The 17,497-nt window shown below is 47.0% G+C and overlaps 6 protein-coding genes across 6 annotated transcripts; 5 read left to right on the top strand and 1 right to left on the bottom strand.

Annotated features, from left to right (window-relative positions):
• Positions 1–1,223: 1,223 nt before the first annotated feature.
• Positions 1,224–2,341, top strand: FSST1_007265 (MOSC domain-containing protein; the record flags this gene model as incomplete). Its single annotated transcript, XM_083224032.1, has 2 exons — positions 1,224–1,859; positions 1,925–2,341. The coding sequence occupies 2 exons, from the start codon at positions 1,224–1,226 to the stop codon at positions 2,339–2,341; spliced, it is 1,053 nt and encodes a 350-aa protein (XP_083083226.1).
• A 1,784-nt stretch (positions 2,342–4,125) lies between these two features.
• Positions 4,126–5,531, top strand: FSST1_007264 (uncharacterized protein; the record flags this gene model as incomplete). The annotated part of the gene is made up of 3 exons (XM_083224031.1): positions 4,126–4,425; positions 4,478–4,957; positions 5,007–5,531. 3 exons carry the CDS (start codon positions 4,126–4,128, stop codon positions 5,529–5,531), a joined length of 1,305 nt encoding a protein of 434 aa, XP_083083225.1.
• A 441-nt stretch (positions 5,532–5,972) lies between these two features.
• FSST1_007263 (uncharacterized protein) lies at positions 5,973–6,991 on the top strand (the record flags this gene model as incomplete). Its single annotated transcript, XM_083224030.1, has 2 exons — positions 5,973–6,132; positions 6,189–6,991. 2 exons carry the CDS (start codon positions 5,973–5,975, stop codon positions 6,989–6,991), a joined length of 963 nt encoding a protein of 320 aa, XP_083083224.1.
• A 1,177-nt stretch (positions 6,992–8,168) lies between these two features.
• Positions 8,169–10,578, top strand: FSST1_007262 (mitochondrial carrier domain-containing protein; the record flags this gene model as incomplete). The annotated part of the gene is made up of 6 exons (XM_083224028.1): positions 8,169–8,331; positions 8,390–8,470; positions 8,585–8,792; positions 9,057–9,754; positions 9,813–9,978; positions 10,026–10,578. The coding sequence occupies 6 exons, from the start codon at positions 8,169–8,171 to the stop codon at positions 10,576–10,578; spliced, it is 1,869 nt and encodes a 622-aa protein (XP_083083223.1).
• A 1,628-nt stretch (positions 10,579–12,206) lies between these two features.
• On the top strand, positions 12,207–14,367 carry FSST1_007261 (uncharacterized protein; the record flags this gene model as incomplete). Its single annotated transcript, XM_083224027.1, has 2 exons — positions 12,207–12,887; positions 12,958–14,367. The coding sequence occupies 2 exons, from the start codon at positions 12,207–12,209 to the stop codon at positions 14,365–14,367; spliced, it is 2,091 nt and encodes a 696-aa protein (XP_083083222.1).
• Positions 14,368–14,718: 351 nt separating this feature from the next.
• Positions 14,719–16,809, bottom strand: FSST1_007260 (tRNA lysidine(34) synthetase; the record flags this gene model as incomplete). The annotated part of the gene is made up of 2 exons (XM_083224026.1): positions 14,719–16,625; positions 16,680–16,809. The coding sequence occupies 2 exons, from the start codon at positions 16,807–16,809 to the stop codon at positions 14,719–14,721; spliced, it is 2,037 nt and encodes a 678-aa protein (XP_083083221.1).
• Between the last annotated feature and the right edge of the window lie 688 nt (positions 16,810–17,497).

Below are 17,497 nucleotides of genomic sequence, written 5' to 3'. Positions count from 1 at the left end.
CACTGTGCATCTCCGAGATTAAAATCCTTTGCAAAAAGAGTCCCTTGCGTACAAGGTGGAGTCTTCTTAGACCTACTTACAACCACAAAAAGATATCATCACCAAAAAACATACAACAGCGGGGATTCGCTGGTCGTCACCGACCCAACTACTAATCCGCCCCTTACCAGCTTATCTATGGGAGAGCGGACGGGATCCCGAGTTCTCTGATAGGTATGGTCGTATGTGCTTTATTTGTTTCCAAGATTGGTATATATCATCGACTACAGTGGGCTGGACATTTTGCTGGCTCATAACAATGCAGATAGGAGGTTTAGCGACATCTTCAGTGTGAGAAGAATGGCCGAAGAAGTAAAGAAATACTACCGTATCTAGGTGAGTTTGTGGGCCAGTAGTTGATACTTTGTATACTTTGTGCTGCAACAACTCGAGCGTTGTGCATGTTGCCCTAAATTCTTTCGCTTGTTTTAGCCATTGGCTTAAACAGTAGACTGTCACTGTGACTCTGTCTCGGAGACACCATAAAAGTAGGATCCATTTTGTGCAGTCAACCCGTCTGGGTTATAGGAGATTTCTCAAAGTTGGGCGCCTTTGTGCCGAGTTAAACAGAAACTTGATTGACTGTGTATCAATGTACGATCTAGTCAAGAAATATACGGAGCTTAAGACATCTATACTGTCGTTTTTCTCGGTATCAAGTGCTTTGATGGTAAGACCTCGGTTGGGAGCATTGGTGGTCTCAAGGTAGCGGGAGATAAAGTAATGTACTGGCACAGTCTATGAGTTTTATGTTCTCGGAATATTTTATCCCATATGTATTTGGAGATATAGACCTGGACAATACGTATAAGAATAATCTAGTATCATATGGGCTTTCGGAGTATTGGAATAACACGCGGGTCTTACATATGATTTATACTCGACATCAACAAGTCGTCAAGGGCATAGTGCACCATGCCCTCAAGGGAAGTAACTGCCACGAAGGGGATCGATAATGAGACATATATAATTTAACTGCATTTCGATTTGTCCTTTATCGAAGAAACCTCAGCTCGACCTGATTCCTGAGAGTTATGCAATTTGGCTTGAATACCTTCCGGAACGGGTCAAGTGCGTAAATCCTCCGATGGTCCCGCAACGGATCGCTACGTCTTGGCTTTTTCTCTCTACGTGTAAGAACTTGACTCATACACCACAAACTGAATTACGCCCATTGCATCGAAATGGATTCGTTTCATATTCTGCCAAGCTCTTCAATGTCACAAACATTGTTTGTTGCCAGTTCATTGATACTGCCTATAGTTCTTATCTTTGTTCTGTCGCGTGTGATCGGCAATCGATCTGCTTCTAAGCCGTCACTGCCTCTGCCAGCTAACGATGAAATTGTACGGCTGCGAGTATACCCCATCAAGTCATGCCGGGGCTTTGATGTAAAATCAACAAAGCTCCTGCGGACAGGTCTAGACTTGGATCGTAACTGGATGTTTATTACGGCTGAAAAGCGCCAATTTATCACCATCAGGACAAACTCCAACATGACTCTTGTTACAACAGCTTGGGACGCAGATACGGATATGCTTACTATCGCTCTCAAGGAGCACTCATTCGAAATACCAGCTCATCCCACGACTCAATGGCTCGAGAAGAATGCTGAGCTGATTAAAGCAGAGATTTGGAGCGAGAAGACCGACGCTTGGGAATACCCAGCTACGCTCACAAAGCCTATCTCAGATTTCTTGAACATTGATGTCCGTCTGGTATACAAAGGTCCTACACCCCGAGTTCTGCGTGGCAATGGAACCCCTCAGCGTCTGGGTCGTACCGAAGCCACCAAATTCGCTGATATGATGCCTGTGCTGGTAAGTCACCAGCTTGAATGATGACAAGAGATCTAGAACTTCAGCTAATGTGAGACACGTACAAGGTTGCTTCCATGGCAAGCATGAACGAGTTAAACGAACGTCTCGCTAATGCCGGAGAGGACAAGATCGAGATTGAGCGCTTCCGACCAAACATTATCATTCGTGGAAGTGTACCGTGGGTCGAAGACGGATGGAAGACTCTGCAAATTGGAGAAGGTGAACATCGCCTTGATCTCGACGTTGTGTGCCGCTGCCTGCGATGCCAGGTGCCCAATGTTCACCCTCTCACGGCCGAGAAGCACCCACGCCAGCCTTGGAACCAGTTGATGAAGTACCGGAGAATCGACGCTGGACTCAAGTTCAAGCCAAGCTTTGGAATGCTTTGCGCACCAAGTGTTGAGGGACATCTTGAGGTTGGAATGAAGTTTCAAGTCAAGGGCATGACGAACGACCACTTCTTCATTAGCCCGATGAAGTAAACCTCAATGAGAAAAGGGTAATGGTGCAGAGTAGTCGCCAGTGTTTAACTGTCGATTTCATAATGGCAGTCCAAGGATTACATGAAACTTGAGTCTTCCCACCTCAAGGACAAAAACGACTTGGTTGTTTGATGCAACATTGGGCATACTCTTAGGCTTTTTATGTTTTGTAGCCTAAGCTTGGCTAGGCCCTATATTTTCTTCCTGCAAGGGTACTAACAGAAAAAGATGCCCACGTGTTGTACGCATCTCACAAGGTGATGGACCAGTGTTGCGGACAGTCTATGTACCTCCTTATTTTGCCGGGATATACTGACAAGAATAATAAATATGTGCTATAACTAATCCCTTACCATGGTAGAAGATCAAGTTGAAAACTGCAGTACATAGGAAGCTTCTGCCACGTGTCTGAACTTATGCACGATCCCATGACAACACTCTCTCCAGTAGAGCCCAACACAGCCCTAATATCATAAGTACTGACCAGGAGACCTAGCTAGGGCTGAGTGATGAATCAGGTATTGAATTTCAGGAAAGAGAGTGCCTTGTGGTTCTGGCTTGGCCTGTAAACCCATACTTGTCATAGGCCCGACCATCCTGAGGAATATTGTAATTTGATAGCGTCACTATTGGATCTGCCTAGCCATTGAAGAGACTTTAGTTTATCAGGGGCGTTTTAGAACCGTTACGAACCTTGCTAGACTGCATCCTGTGAAGCCAAGTGTATGTGCGGGATTAGAACGACTAATCCTCTTCATAGAGCAGACAAATTAGCCGGGACACACCACCAGTTAAACACAGCCTCATAGAAAGGCTAACGTTGTGACTCAGTAGTAGTGAACTCGTGGGATAATAGTTGCGAACCTTTGATATACGACGAATTTCAAACAATGATGTATGAAAACGCCCGTTTCTTTGGGGGAACTATGCCTTAGCGTGGGCTGAATGAACAGTAAACAGACCTATGCACGGGGAGAAAAGACATATACTTGAATTTGATAAGCTAGAGGGGACCTGACCCTTTTTCTTTTGCTGTCTGGTGTTGTGGACAGTGACGAAGAATCAAGTTTAGGGATCTGTGAACTCCAAGGAGACACTCGAAATAAGACCAAGGTGGGCCGCCTAACACTGCTCATACATTACTTTCTGAACATGCATTTCTCTTCAAATAGCCATGTAATCATACCATCGAAGTAGGAGTATCCTTATTCTTCGCCACATGATTCTAGACTTCGGTCCAGATTGCATGTCGTGCTATGTTGTACCACGTGGATCTTGAGCATGGGCGCCCTCCTTGATCTGGAGACATTGTTCTTTGGAGGCAATAAGACTTCTGACAGAGTCATCGACTGCCCAGCCCTTTAAACTAGAACGACTGGGATAGCCCGGTTATTTCTGCTTCCGTGTTAGTTGTCTTTGGTACGCGAACAAAGGTGGAAAAAGGGTGGAATTGGAAGAGGGCTATGAAACACATCCCAAACAGCCTGTGAAAAGCCCAAACCCATAAATCTTTGTCACTTACAAGGCTGCAGCCTGTCACTCCGGCGAGAAGGTTGACTTTGTGATTCATTGGTTGTGGCGAGGCGCTTCGCGGGGCAGTTTTTTTTAAGTGGCACAAGCTTACAATTAATACTGCACAGCCTCCGTACCTACCTACCTTCTCTCAAAGCAATCATAATGGCCTAGATTCATAATAAATCTCTCATCACCCCCAACAACTCCAGCGCAATTCACTTATCAGGAAACACAATTATACCAGAAATAAACAGAGAGATATTTTCACCATGGGCGAGAATCTCGTCATTTATTATAATGACTCCATCGACTCGGACAACCTCGCCGCCGCCATGGCTCTGTGGAAGGCGACATACCAGAGGCCGAACACTCGTGTGATTTGGATTATAGAGCCTCGTCAAGTGTGTTTTGGACTATCCATGACGGCGGAGCAAGTATCCAAATGTAAAGATTTGATACAAAAGCACTTTTCATCACTAGGAAACCCTTTCAAGGTGCTTCTGGGTGGACTTATCAAGCAGAAGGATCTTGATAAGACTGAGGGTCTCAAAGAAGCTGACCGTCATCTAGTAAGCTCCTCTTCCTCAGAATAAATCATGAATCTTACTAACATCAATGTAGCTTCAAATGGCTGTCAAATCGAAATACGGCTCAAAGGACAATGCTGCACTTCATGGTCGCCTCACTGCTTGGGACTTTGCTTCTTGTTTGGCCGAGTGGTCGAACAACGACTCAAATGAAGTTTTCGTGGACTTTGAAAGCTTAGACGAAATCGAGAATCCTGTGAATCTCAACTTTCATCATCATGAAGAGCTTGTCAACCGGAGCGCAGACGAGCTGGAGGCATACGATAATATCCTGAACGAACCTTTTCCAGAGCGAACGAAGAGCCTACAAAACTGGTACGAGAAATGCGCCAAGAGCATCGCACAGAAGGAAGGCAATTCAAATACATCCGTACAGCCCCTTAACTTGAACGCTCTCTATAATGCGATTGAAACTGCAGCAAGTGTTCGTTTCTTTGGGGGTTCCTCGTTGAGGATATTGAGACTGTTTCTTGAAAAAGGAGTGGCTAGTAAAATCAAATGCCATCTGCAAGTGGTATGTCTCAAGTTACGATATACTGATTCTATATACTGACAACTGCCAGGGCTCTTGTGATATGTCGGCAAATCTATTTGCAAATCAGTTCAATATCGCCCTCAACCGGGAAGCTGCCAAAACAGTGCTTAATCGATCAACAGAATTCTCAAAGTTTACCGTCGTGCCTTCACACACAGCACAAAGTATAAAATACTCAGCACTAGGTCTAAAGAATGCCGGAGGTCATTGTTTAGAGAAGCGAATTCTAGGCTTTAACTGCCGCGAAGATCCTCTCAAGATCGTCATAAACAGCGTCTCATTAGACGGCCAATACTCCGACAAATCATATCCGATGCCCGACTTGACCGCATTCTTTTGTGCGCTTGTTCCCGGATATATGGGATCTTTGGGATCAAAACTTGGTTTCATAGAAATCGTTGAGGAGGATTCTAACGGCGCACTTCTCTTTAGACCTTCTGACAAGGGAATTCAAATGTACGATTTGAGCGGGAGCACGACATTAACGGAGTCTGAGGTGACAGCAATCTTTGAGAAAATAGCAGGGGGTGATGTGCTTTTGGATCAGGCTTGATACCCAACGGCGTCCTGGAAGACAATAGACGATTCTTTTGTTTTGTTTTGTGGTTTATTAAATCCTCCTGTACGCAAGTTTATGACGCGAATGTCTTTGACGAATACCACGACTTTCGAGATGAACGACGGAACTTATTATTTCTAATTAGAACCAGTCATTATATTTAAAGATAACGTTTAATTGCATTCACAAGATAACTTAAAGATACTGAACGTTCATGTTATTGTCGCCACAGCTAATAACCTGGCCTCGTCTATCGCCAATCAGCCACAAGACCCTTCATGTGGCGCCATCAGCCTTGTCAACTCCTCTCTCCAATTTCCATACTTTAGCCAACAAACCTTCAACAGCCTCAGGCTGTCCGTCGCAAGCGTTACTCCTACAAATTCAACTCCCAGGCACAGGGAACTTGTTTGAGCGGTACATCTATCCGGAGCCATGTCCGCCAGTTATTGGCAGTCAACACAATGTCGCTTCTGGACCTTCACCAAGGAACAGCTCGCGACAATGCGGCAGAAGCTCGAGGAAGACAATGCAGAGCTCGTGCGCATGTTTCCCCTCCCGCAGCAACGCCATTTAAACATATACTTTAACCAGCGTGCGTGACCCTGTTTATCCTCTCGGAGCATTCGGCATGGCTGACTTGAACAATAGAGCTGATAAGGTTGGCAAAGCGACTGACGATTCGACAACAATCAATGGCCACGGCGCAAGTCTACATGAAACGATTCTACTCGAAAGTCGAGATCCGCCGCACGAACCCGTACCTCGTGATAGCGACCGCGATATACCTTGCATGCAAGATAGAAGAGTCACCTCAGCATATACGACTTATCGTTACAGAGGCGCGACAGATGTGGGGAGATCTCGTCGCCATCGACACGTCCAAGCTGGGAGAGTGCGAGTTCATGATGATAAGTGAAATGCGATCGCAACTTATCGTATACCAACCATACCGAACGGTCATTGCACTGCGAAGCGAACTTGGATTGCAAGAGGATGAGGTGCAGCTTGCTCGGTCGGTGATTAACGATCACTTCATGACAGACCTTCCGCTGCTATACCCTCCTCATGTCATTGCAATGGTAGCCATGCTTCTGGCGCTGGTTCTCAGACCCAATAATTCTGGGCATGGGCAAAACGCTTCAGGGGCAGCGGCAGCAGCAGGACTCGCAGCAGCTCAACAGGCGCTGATGCGTGCGCAAGGCCAGCAGACGCCAGGAGGAGGAACTACAGAGGCTGCAACCGCGGAGCCCAAGGAGAGGCAGCAGCAAGCTCGAGTGTCCAGAGTGCAGAAGTTTGCCAAGTGGTTGGTTGACAGCAACGTGGATATTGCATCGATGGTGGATGCTACGCAGGAGATCATCTCCTTTTACGAATGTTATGAGCATTACAACGACAAGCTCACCCGAGAACAAATTAATAGATTTGTTAAGGCGCGAGGGCTCGATAAGTAATATCGGTATTAGCGATACGAGATACGAGATATGAAGTACTTATGGGGCGAACATACACAGGATAGGATACACGCGTAGGGCGTTTCATGGAGTTTGGACCTTTGAGCTTAGAGATTATATTTATATAACTGTTTTTGTCTGCTAGAGCTGTAGGAGTGAGTATTGATGTTGAGTACAAGGTATCGAGGCTCTAATTTGGACCATGGATATGTCTTCCTTGTAAGTCTCAGAGCTGGCAACACCTGAATAAATTAAACTACTAAGTGCCACTCGGTTGGCCGGCTGTCCTCCGCAACACTGACACTCTAATTCTGTTACGAGGTTGGTACATTGTCTGTTTGAACCTGTCAACCACTGACCCCAACCAGTAATGAGACAAGCTTGGCACAAATATTCTTTGCTTGAGAAGAAAATTTTGATAGACCCTCAATACACTAGGACTAAACTACATGTCTAGTTTCAGACCATGTGAATATTTGCATTCTTCTAGAAGAAATTGATTCAAACATGAGGAACCCTTTGGTTTTATGCCGAGACAGAGCGAGGATGCTGGCAGCTAGAGACAGCAAGAGAATAGCTCAGCGGGTCCTTCCGGGGCACTAAGCATAATACAGTGCCTCTGATTGATCGTCAGAGCAGCTCCAGCAGTGCCCGACAGCGCCCAGGGCGGCTTCTGAAAGCCGGGGCTTAGCTCCACTGGCATGGAATTCTGGTGTATTTTTCTAGCAAGACTAACAGGTAACAGAAAAGTTGACCTCGGAGCTTTAGCCTACAAAAATAAACAATCTAAAATAGGGATCGAAATAGCATAAAATGACTTGTTAATTTCGGCTAGTACACTTTCAACGACTAGTGTTTCTGGTACCCCAAGGCAAGAGTAGCAAAAGATTAACCCAGTTTGGGGTTCCCTCCCAGCTACCAACGTCACAGCTCGCTCGCCAATTGGCATTTCAACACCAGCTTTTTCTTCCTGACCTCAGATGCCCTGTTCAGCAATGTCCTTCCGGTAGCCCGATAGCACTCCCTTCGATTTCGCAGCAGCTCGATAACCCTTATTTTACAACCCTATAAAGACGACGCTTCCCTGCAGCGCAGGGCTTTTTGCGCCCGCTGCGCCTACCAAACCTGAACTCTTGCCGGATCGAGACATGCCACCAGCGCATCCATAGCCATCGTCATGAGCGTGACCAGTATAGTCGAGGGAGTTGAGGATGGGCTTAGAGAGCCACAAAACTCTCGCGATGCTCGAGTCGAAGAGCTTTGGTCGAGCCTCGAGCCTGATCATACAGGAGAGCTTGACCTCAAGGGTCTGAAGAAGGGGCTTCGGAGGATTGATCACCGTAAGCGAAGGGTCCTTGCTGGCTCATGCTGGACAGAGATGCTGATGAGAAACTGCAGCCATGAAGAACGCCGACGACATGCTAAAACGAATCATGGAAGAGGTGGATAGAAATGGCGATGGAAAGATCCAATATAACGGTACGCAACCTGTCTACTGTGACTGTCGAGCGTTCTCCGACCTTCCGATATTGCCTCGGTTCCTGCGACTGCGATCTTGAAAGCTTACTTTTCGCTTTTTCTTACGCCATTTAGAGTTCCGGAAATTCGTCGAGAATGCAGAGCGCCAGCTCTTTGCCCTCTTCAGATCAATTGACAAGGACGGAAATGGGAAGCTGGACAAGCTTGAGCTTCAAACAGCTTTTAAGAGCGCTGGACTCACATTATCGAACCGCCGCCTCAGTGAGTTCTTTGACGATATGGATATCAACAACGACGGTTATGTCACATTTGATGAATGGCGGTCAGTCTTTTATTTCAAACTTTGTTCAAATGCTTGTTTTCTTTTTACTTTATGACTCCACTGGGCGTCAGTCGCATTCCGTCAGATGCTCGTTGCTCATGACTGACCCTCAGTCATTTTGGCGGGGGATAACTCTCATAACGTCATGTGCCAAGCCCATACTCAACCACTCGGCGATACATTTGCGACCGTCTCCTATCATTGGGACACCATTCCAAACACTCTCAATGGATCAGGGACTTGCAGCTGATCATGAACTATTAGAAACTTTCTCCTATTTATGCCCCCACACGATCACGATTCTCAGCTCCACGCAGTCCTTGACTTTTACTATTCGGTGGTCAGCGTAACCCCAGAGGGAGACACGCTTGTTAGTGAGGAAACATTAGAGGGCTTAGGTACGGACGGCTTTCGCTCTCTTTTCATAACCCTTTTCGGCTCTCTTCTTAGAGTCGCATTTCCTTTCGAATACCCAAAGCCCCTTCCCGACCGGACATCGACTTCCGTCAGCAAACCTAGTACCTCAAATTCGAATGAGTCCCAAAACAACACCGAGAACATGGCTACCGCCGCCGCGGTTTCATATCCCGACTACGATGACCCAGCTACCGAGATATCGCAGGAAGTCGAATCGCTTTCACAAGACCTGGACGATGGCACCCATGAACACACCACTGGAGCTTCAACAACAGTGCACAAGAAGTTTAGACTAACACACTTTGTACCTGATCCAGGCTACTTTCTAGCAGGTGCCATCGCCGGGGGAGTGTCGCGTACGGCTACTGCGCCTCTCGATCGGTTGAAGGTTTATCTGCTTGTGAATACGACTAGTCGAGCCGAGACAGCGGGTGCGGCGCTTATGCAAGGTCGTCCTATCGCCGCTCTACAGAATGCAGCAAAACCATTTACCGATGCGTTTCGAGATCTTGTTCGGTCAGGGGGTGCTCGAAGTCTCTTTGCAGGTAAGACTTGTGCAACGCGACCCTGGCCTGTGACATTTGCTGATATTAACGGTACCAGGAAACGGTCTCAATGTCGTAAAGATTATGCCCGAAACAGCCATAAAATTTGGTTCATATGAAGCTGCCAAACGAGCTCTCGCCAATTTCGAGGGACACGGAGATCCAAAGAAGCTCAGCTCGTGGTCAAAATTTGCCTCGGGAGGTCTTGCTGGCATGATTGCACAGTATGTTTGATCCAACGCTGATGAGGCTCGAAACTAACCGCTAGCAGAGCTTCTGTTTATCCCCTAGATACCCTCAAGTTCCGCTTACAATGTGAGACCGTCAAGGACGGCCTTACAGGTGCAGCCCTTGTTCGTCAAACCGCTGTCAAGATGTACGCAGATGGTGGTCTGCGTGCGTGCTACCGAGGTCTAACCATGGGACTTATTGGAATGTTTCCCTACAGCGCCATCGACATGGGCACCTTTGAACTACTAAAAAATTCGTACAAGTCTTACTATGCTCGAATAGACAACGTGCACGAAGACGACGTCAAGTTGGGAAACATTGCTACAGGAATTATAGGTGCTTCATCAGGAGCCTTTGGAGCTAGCGTGGTTTATCCCCTGAACGTGGTACGAACACGACTTCAGACCCAGGGCACAGCCATGCACCCGGCGACATACACTGGTATTTGGGACGTGACGAAAAAGACGATCCAGCGAGAGGGTTACCGAGGCTTATACAAGGGTCTGACACCTAACCTCCTCAAGGTCGCACCCGCCTTGAGTATCACCTGGGTGGTGTACGAGAACTCCAAGAGAATCCTTGGATTGAACTAGTCGTCCCAGCTAGCGATCAGACGAAAGAAAGGGACAAAAGACACGAGACGGAGGAACCCTTCCCAGTTCTCACAAACAACATTTACTACTTTATACATACATACACGCAAATTTCACATCAACATTCAGGAAAGCGGGGGTCTTAGCGATTGGATGGCATTGCGTTACGACGGAGGGGAATCTTATGGCGTTGAAAGGATTGATATATCAGATGAAAGCGGTTGACAGCCATTGCCAATGGGCAGAGTGGTGTTTCGAATAGCATCACGCTGCATTAAACTACATGTTTCTCATTTTTCAAGGTGGAAGAGCGATGGCTAGAATTGGTTGAACATGTATTTGTTCAAAGATGAAGATAGAAGAGGCGAAGTGGTCTCATGAAGAATACATTAGTTTCATTAAGAAAAGAGGTTCTGACGACACCGGACATGACTCAACTGAAAGTGTTTCCCACGCGGGGTTCGGAGCCGGATATATGGGTCCGATACCGACGCAGTGGTTTGATAGTGTCAGTTCATTCGTCCATGGACTTTGATACAAAGAAGGCGTGGTTTTCTGGCGACCCCGTTCTTATGATATGAGAAGCTCTCTTAAAAGACAAGCTCAAGAGAACTGGCGATTATGACAACTGAGAGGCTCGCCATCAACCGTAGATTTTGCCTAGGTTTGTCTGACATACCAGGATATCCCAGCCAAGGAACTGTCGCTATCAATCAGCCCTATCACGTCTATTCCCGCGCATCACATAAAACGTCATTTCTTTCTTGTTTCTATGCAGTTTGAGACACAGTTGTCGTCAGCCGCATTGCGTGCCACAGAAGAAGCTGCATCCTTTTTATGCTGGAGCTTACGCAGCAGTAGAAAGCTGCAAGATCAAGCTTGCACAGGAAGGGCAGTTGACAGGGATTGGAGAGAAGGGTTGCGGGGTTTGGAGGGGGAACTTTTGTAAGGCGATAGAGGATCTTTGCTCCCTTTATGGACGAAGGATGACTTGCACGGGCATAGATAAGAAGAGAAGAGAGGAAAGCATTGTTTCTTAAAATTGGACCTTGAGATGAGATGAAAGTCTTGGTTGATAGTAATATCATGATCCTGAGAGAAGACATGATGTATTAAAGAGAGCATACATTGGATAATGCTGTAGCTCACAGATAGAAACATGCATTCATTCATGGGCAGATAAATCGGACATTTTGCTGTATTACTCCGCTTCACCTGCACATCTCAGTGATAAACCCCCAAAACGGCCATAGCGTGATCGATCAACGTCGTTTATGCTCAGAATCAAGTCCTTGAGGCAACGTAACCGAGCAAATCTTTTGGTCCAGAACAGACTATAGAAGCAGAGCATGCTTATTCCCCTCTTTTTCCGTCTCTCCGTGCCGCAACTCAACTTTCAACCTTTCTTCTCTCTCTCGTGTCTTTTGTAGAAACAAACAAAAAAAAGGGTCAACTTGCAGTTTTATTTTGGTGATGCGAAGTGCAAACCCATATTCTATCTATTTGTGAATACATTGCCGCGTACACATACGTTTGTACCTCTTTGACTCATACGTCTTACACGTACCCCCAGGCCAGGTCAGGTCAGACTAGATTCGCAAACTATACGACGAAGCGAAACAAAAAAAATGCCCGCTCCTTATTCTGACAACCTCTATTCCGCCGATTCTGACGACGAACCTGATGCACTCTCACCAACCGACGGTTACTTCCACGCGTCGTCTGAGTCGTCGTCATCTCGCTCTCCTCACGTCCCAAACGTGCTCGTCGAGGATCCCACGCAGTTGAGTCGAGATGCCAAAGCTCAAGAAGCTGAGAGGGAGAGGGGATTGTTAAATACCGGAGGTTCTTCTGAGAGACAAGAACATGGTGGAAGCACTGCCTCGTTACACGAAAGGCAGGAAAGTGCTGCTGAGAATCCAATAGCTGCAACTCCTCAGCCTCAGCCTCAGCCTCAGTCTTATTCACAAAGAATCTCGACGTTTGATCACTCTGTTGATGCACCACCTGCTTATTCACCTTCGCCTACTTCACCAAACACTGCCAACAATTACCAAACATTCACTTCTACAGCGACAATGGGCCGACCTGAAGAGACTCAGCCTCTTGTTGTTCACTCTCATCCGCCAGAGTCTATGAGCGATCCGTCACCCAACCCAACTCAACCACCTTCACGTTGGGAGAATTTCAAAGATTTCATCGCAAGACTCAACGTGCGAAGAAGACTCAAGACATTCCTTGCTTCGTTATTGATCTTTTCTGTCGTCTTTATGATTTTCAGTAGCTTCACCATGCAGTCGAGCCACGGTGTACGTACCCCCAATCTTCTATATCACTTTTGCATGCCTCCTGGAGACTGTTCACTGACATCTGATACAGCCAGATAAATTCCCAGCCAGAGATAAGTTCACCTGGCATTCTTCCAAATCATGCCCCAAGGAGGCTCATCGCCTCGGAAAGGTCTTTAAAGAGCTAGACATCCAGCCATCACGCGATCTTACCATTATCCAAACCGTCAAGGACAGCAGAGGCCGTGAAGGATGGCACACCCACATCTCGGGCGAGCTAATTCTTCGTCCTACGGATAAATCATCGCCTGCTAAAATAGAGGCAGAGGTCCTTTCAAATACTGACGGTCTCGGTATCGATGTGTGGATCAATGAGACGACGCAAGTCGTCGAGTTGGTGGTGCCGCGAAGGATTGCCTGGAATGAAACTGACACGACTCCTTGTATCCAAGTCCGAGCTACTCTCTGGGTGCCTCACGGATCAGTTATCAACACTCTTACTATCAATACCTTGCAGTTTGATATAATTATCGACCAGGGTCTTGTCCTTGGAGCTTTGGACAGTGTCAGTATTCGAAGTGCCAGTGGTGACATCAACGCCCCTACTATCGATGCCACCAACACTGACAAAGCTGCCGATCCATACACTCTTTCTTCACGCAAAATCCATATTCATACAGCCAGCGGTGACGTGAGAGGATGGTATCCATTGTACGATCTTCTCGATATCGTAACCGCCTCTGGTGACATTACCACCGGCGTCAGCCCCAAGCCCATCAACCCGCAGGCCGTTCGATCTGCCACGCTTCAAGTGCGCTCCGCTTCTGGAACTATCAAGATCGATGAGCCTATCATGGGTGCTCGAAAGGCCCCTCGCCCAGATCGCGAGTTTCCACCGCGCGACTACAGAGTCGACATCATCACTGCATCAGGAGATATCACGGCTGATGTGGCTGCTAGCTCATCTGCATCTTTCAAATCACAATCTGGTGATCTGAAGCTTAATATCTGGCCTGTGCTGGATTCAAGCTTACAGATGGCTACCGGTCAAGACAACCCGTATCTCGAGACTGACACAAAGAGCGGAGATACTGATGTCAATCTTCTCGAGCCTTTGTGGACAAGCCTTGCTACCATCGGAGGTACAATCCCTCCATTGGAGCCATATGACCCAAAGAGCGGCCGTGATCCATACATCGTTCTAACAGAAAACGACGAGACTGAAGCTAAAGCCAGAAAGTCCTCCCTTGGGGTCCTACAGTCAAAGCACAAGTCGGTCAGCGGAAACATCAAGCTTGTTTATCCCCAATCCTGGGAGGGTATCCTGTTTGCGCAGTCCATCTCGGGTTCGCAAGACTTTAAGGGCAAGGATCTGAAGATTACGCATGAGGGAGGAACGTTTATGAACATTATTAGAGGACGCAAAGGTGATAAGGGTTACTCTTCCCTCGAGGTTAATACCGTGTCTGGTGACCAGTTTGTTGTAATTGGGGAGAAATAATATTGAGAAAGAGCGAGGATATGAAGTGATTATGAGGAGTTATGGAGTTTGTATTTTTGGAAAGCATCATTCGTTAAGGATCGGGATACCACATCGTTCGTTGAATGGACTACACATACTACCGCAACGAGCGGGATGTTAATGAAATAAACGCAGAAATGACAATTCGAGTTAATATATTTTCCAAGGGATCTACTCTGAAATACCGTCAACATCCATAAGTTATATCTCATGTCCTTAGAAAGCTTCCCATCATAACGAGCGTAGATTGGAATTAATTGAGGGGTATAAGTTGCAAATATCTCTCTATCATCGTTGTTACAGCGTAGCATATTGTACAGCATAGAACCATCACTGTGGTCCAAACTTGCCCATCAGACGTAGCCTCCTCTTATGCGCCGGCCCGAACAGCGGCCGATACTTGACCAGATTCCTCTCCTTCTCCCTCCGAGGCTGATGTCCTAACAGTGTGACATCAACTTTCTTGTATCTCACATCATATTTGACCCATCGCTCAAGACCAGGTACGTGTATTCCCAGCGTGGGGAGTGCGACTAATGTCAACTGTGTGGTCATATGTGTTGAGTATGGGTCTTGTTGTTTTTCAACAATGTAGATAGCAGGTAATGCATAACGAATCTTTCCAGGTGCGTAATGCTTGAGCAACTTTTCAAACCGGGCTTTCCCAATTGGTGACAATGCATTTCGGAACGCTTTTGCGTGTTCCGCGCGGTAAGGGGAAACCTGCCACATAGGTCGCCTATTAGGTCCAAGGCGCACCCAGAAACGGCCGTCGAACATCTTGGATTTTATCCATCCATTATGTCGAAATGTAGAGATGCTATCAAGCGGTTCTCCGCTGTTGAAGTCAGGAACAGAAGAGAGTTTCGTTCTTGGCCAGTAAAGTTTCGCGGAAGGAAGAGCCTGAGTCGAGGTGTAGGGCGTTCTAGAGAGAAGCCATTTGATGGAACCTCCCTTTACAATAGGATCAAAGTACACACCAGCTGTGGTGAAAGCTTTTGGGGTCGAGTTGCTTTTGGGCGCCATACCGGGAACGAGCTTGTTGACAACGTTTTCAAGATTTGCAAGAGGTGGTAAATGATATTCAGGAGTGACAAAATCAATCAGCTTCCGAACTGCGATGCTCATGATGATTCTTTGGTGCTCCTTGCGCAGTCTCATCTCCTTATCAGATGAACGCCCCTTCCGTCGTCTATTAGATGGGCGAGGTGTTGGAAACTGAGTCAGCAAGGTCCCTGCATTTGGGTCGAAGTCTTTAACGACGGCTTCCCTAACGAGGTACCGTTTTGCCTCAGCTTCCTCTTGCTTAGTTCTCTGCTTGCATCTCCCAGCCAAAGATAGAATAGCAGGCTTCTGTAAAGCCTTGGGCAGCTCATGGTTTCGAACCAGATACCTGATAGCATTCCGTGTCGTCAATGTGGGATCCTTATTCGTCGCATCTTCTACCCAAGAGATCCCGTTCGTTTCGCACGTAGCGATAAGCCTATCCTTGTCGAATTCGAGAAGAGGGCGATATATCATGACGCCACCATCTTCAACTTCCAAAGGTTTAAGGTAAGGGACATGGCCGGATGTCTCTTCGGTCTCGGGCGACCGTGGGTATGAATCGACCAGGTCTGGGAAATCTGCCGCGAGAGAAGATGTTTCGAGGGCTAACTCGCGGCGGAAAGCCCTCTTCAGTCGTTTCATCTCGCGTGAAGGAGGTCGAAAGCTGAGTGCTGGATTTGCTTTGAGCTGATCGTCAAGAAGACCACTCTTGTAGACACCGTGCAAGTCGTAACATTCGGGTATCGAATTGGCCTCCCTTATACCCTGAAGACCTCGGTACCCATGCCCGCCGAGTAGTCGCATAAGTACCGTCTCGTATTGGTCGTCTCGATGGTGGGCAAAGAAAAGACTGTCGGTACCAAAGTAAGCGCAGATACGACCGAGTGTGCGATATCGGTAGGTGCGCGCGAGACCTTCAACGTTGGGAAGTGTACGAGGATCGAGGCCGGCACTCTTTTCGTCCTTCCAGGCCAGGGGCGCAACATTTGCTTTTATATCGAGCTTGCGCAGTTCTTTGACGACTTCTAACGCTTCTTGATCACTTCCGTCACGAAGTTTATGATCAATGACAATAGCCGTAGCACCTTGAACGGGGTTGTCTGCAACTTTGGAGCCTCTGTATGTACGAACAAGCTTGGACATGAGGAAGGCAAGAGCCATTGAGTCTACACCACCACTAATAGCCAGCACTGAAGACGTTATGTTAGTATAGCAAAGACATGAGAGGACATCAGATAACCTACTTATCCGCTGTGGCCTAGCAAAGCGAGCGGTTGGAAACCGGGGACGACATACTGCGTCGACGGCATCTTTAAACTCGGAGGAGGAAATAGGCCGAGGGGCGTGATGAAAGACGCGAGATGCCGTAGTCATTCCATTATATTGTCCAGCTCGAACCTGGAGCGCAATCAGCGGATGGAGATGCTGATAAAGAAAAGGTTAAAAGTGGTGATGTCGGGATTCAAGCTTGGGTGGGTCTTGATGAATTGAATTCCGTTCAAGTTGGTGGGGCTACAAACCATCCAACGTCTTGCGTTTTGTTTATTGTAAAGCAGTCTAAAATAACAGGCTTTGTCTAGAGGATGGCAGGTTTATATGAAACAAAAGAAACACATGTCTCTATAGTATTTAAGGGATCAGTTCGTCTTGGATTCACTCCAACTGCCAAGAGACATGATGAACCAATCCATGTTGACGGAATCTCCTTCAAGGCAGTGATCATCAATGGAATCACAAGCTTCTAGAAACGCGGTTTGCCCAGAGCACAACGGTCAAGTAAACTTTAGTTGGTGGACCAACTGTATGCAGGTAGCCTAAGAATAGATAGGTGTAACCAAGAGTTTACTCTACTTTGTTTGACCTTTAATTAGTAGGTAAATAAACAACATCGTCATACATTATTTATTCCCCGGATATTCACAGACGTACTGTATGTAACAGGTTCGTCCGTCTTGTCTTCTCGCTAACCAACACATGCGGGTAATTCATCAACACCCCTGTCAAGGTCTCAAGTGATTCGCCTCCAAGGCATAAAGAGGCACCCCCTAGTAAAAAAGCAGAA

This window comes from Fusarium sambucinum, chromosome II (genome assembly GCF_050947815.1).
Source record: "Fusarium sambucinum isolate potato_lamoka chromosome II, whole genome shotgun sequence".
NCBI classification, from domain to species: Eukaryota; Fungi; Ascomycota; class Sordariomycetes; order Hypocreales; family Nectriaceae; genus Fusarium; species Fusarium sambucinum.
Note: the sequence above shows the minus strand (reverse complement) of the source record. Positions and strands in the feature narration are given on the sequence as shown.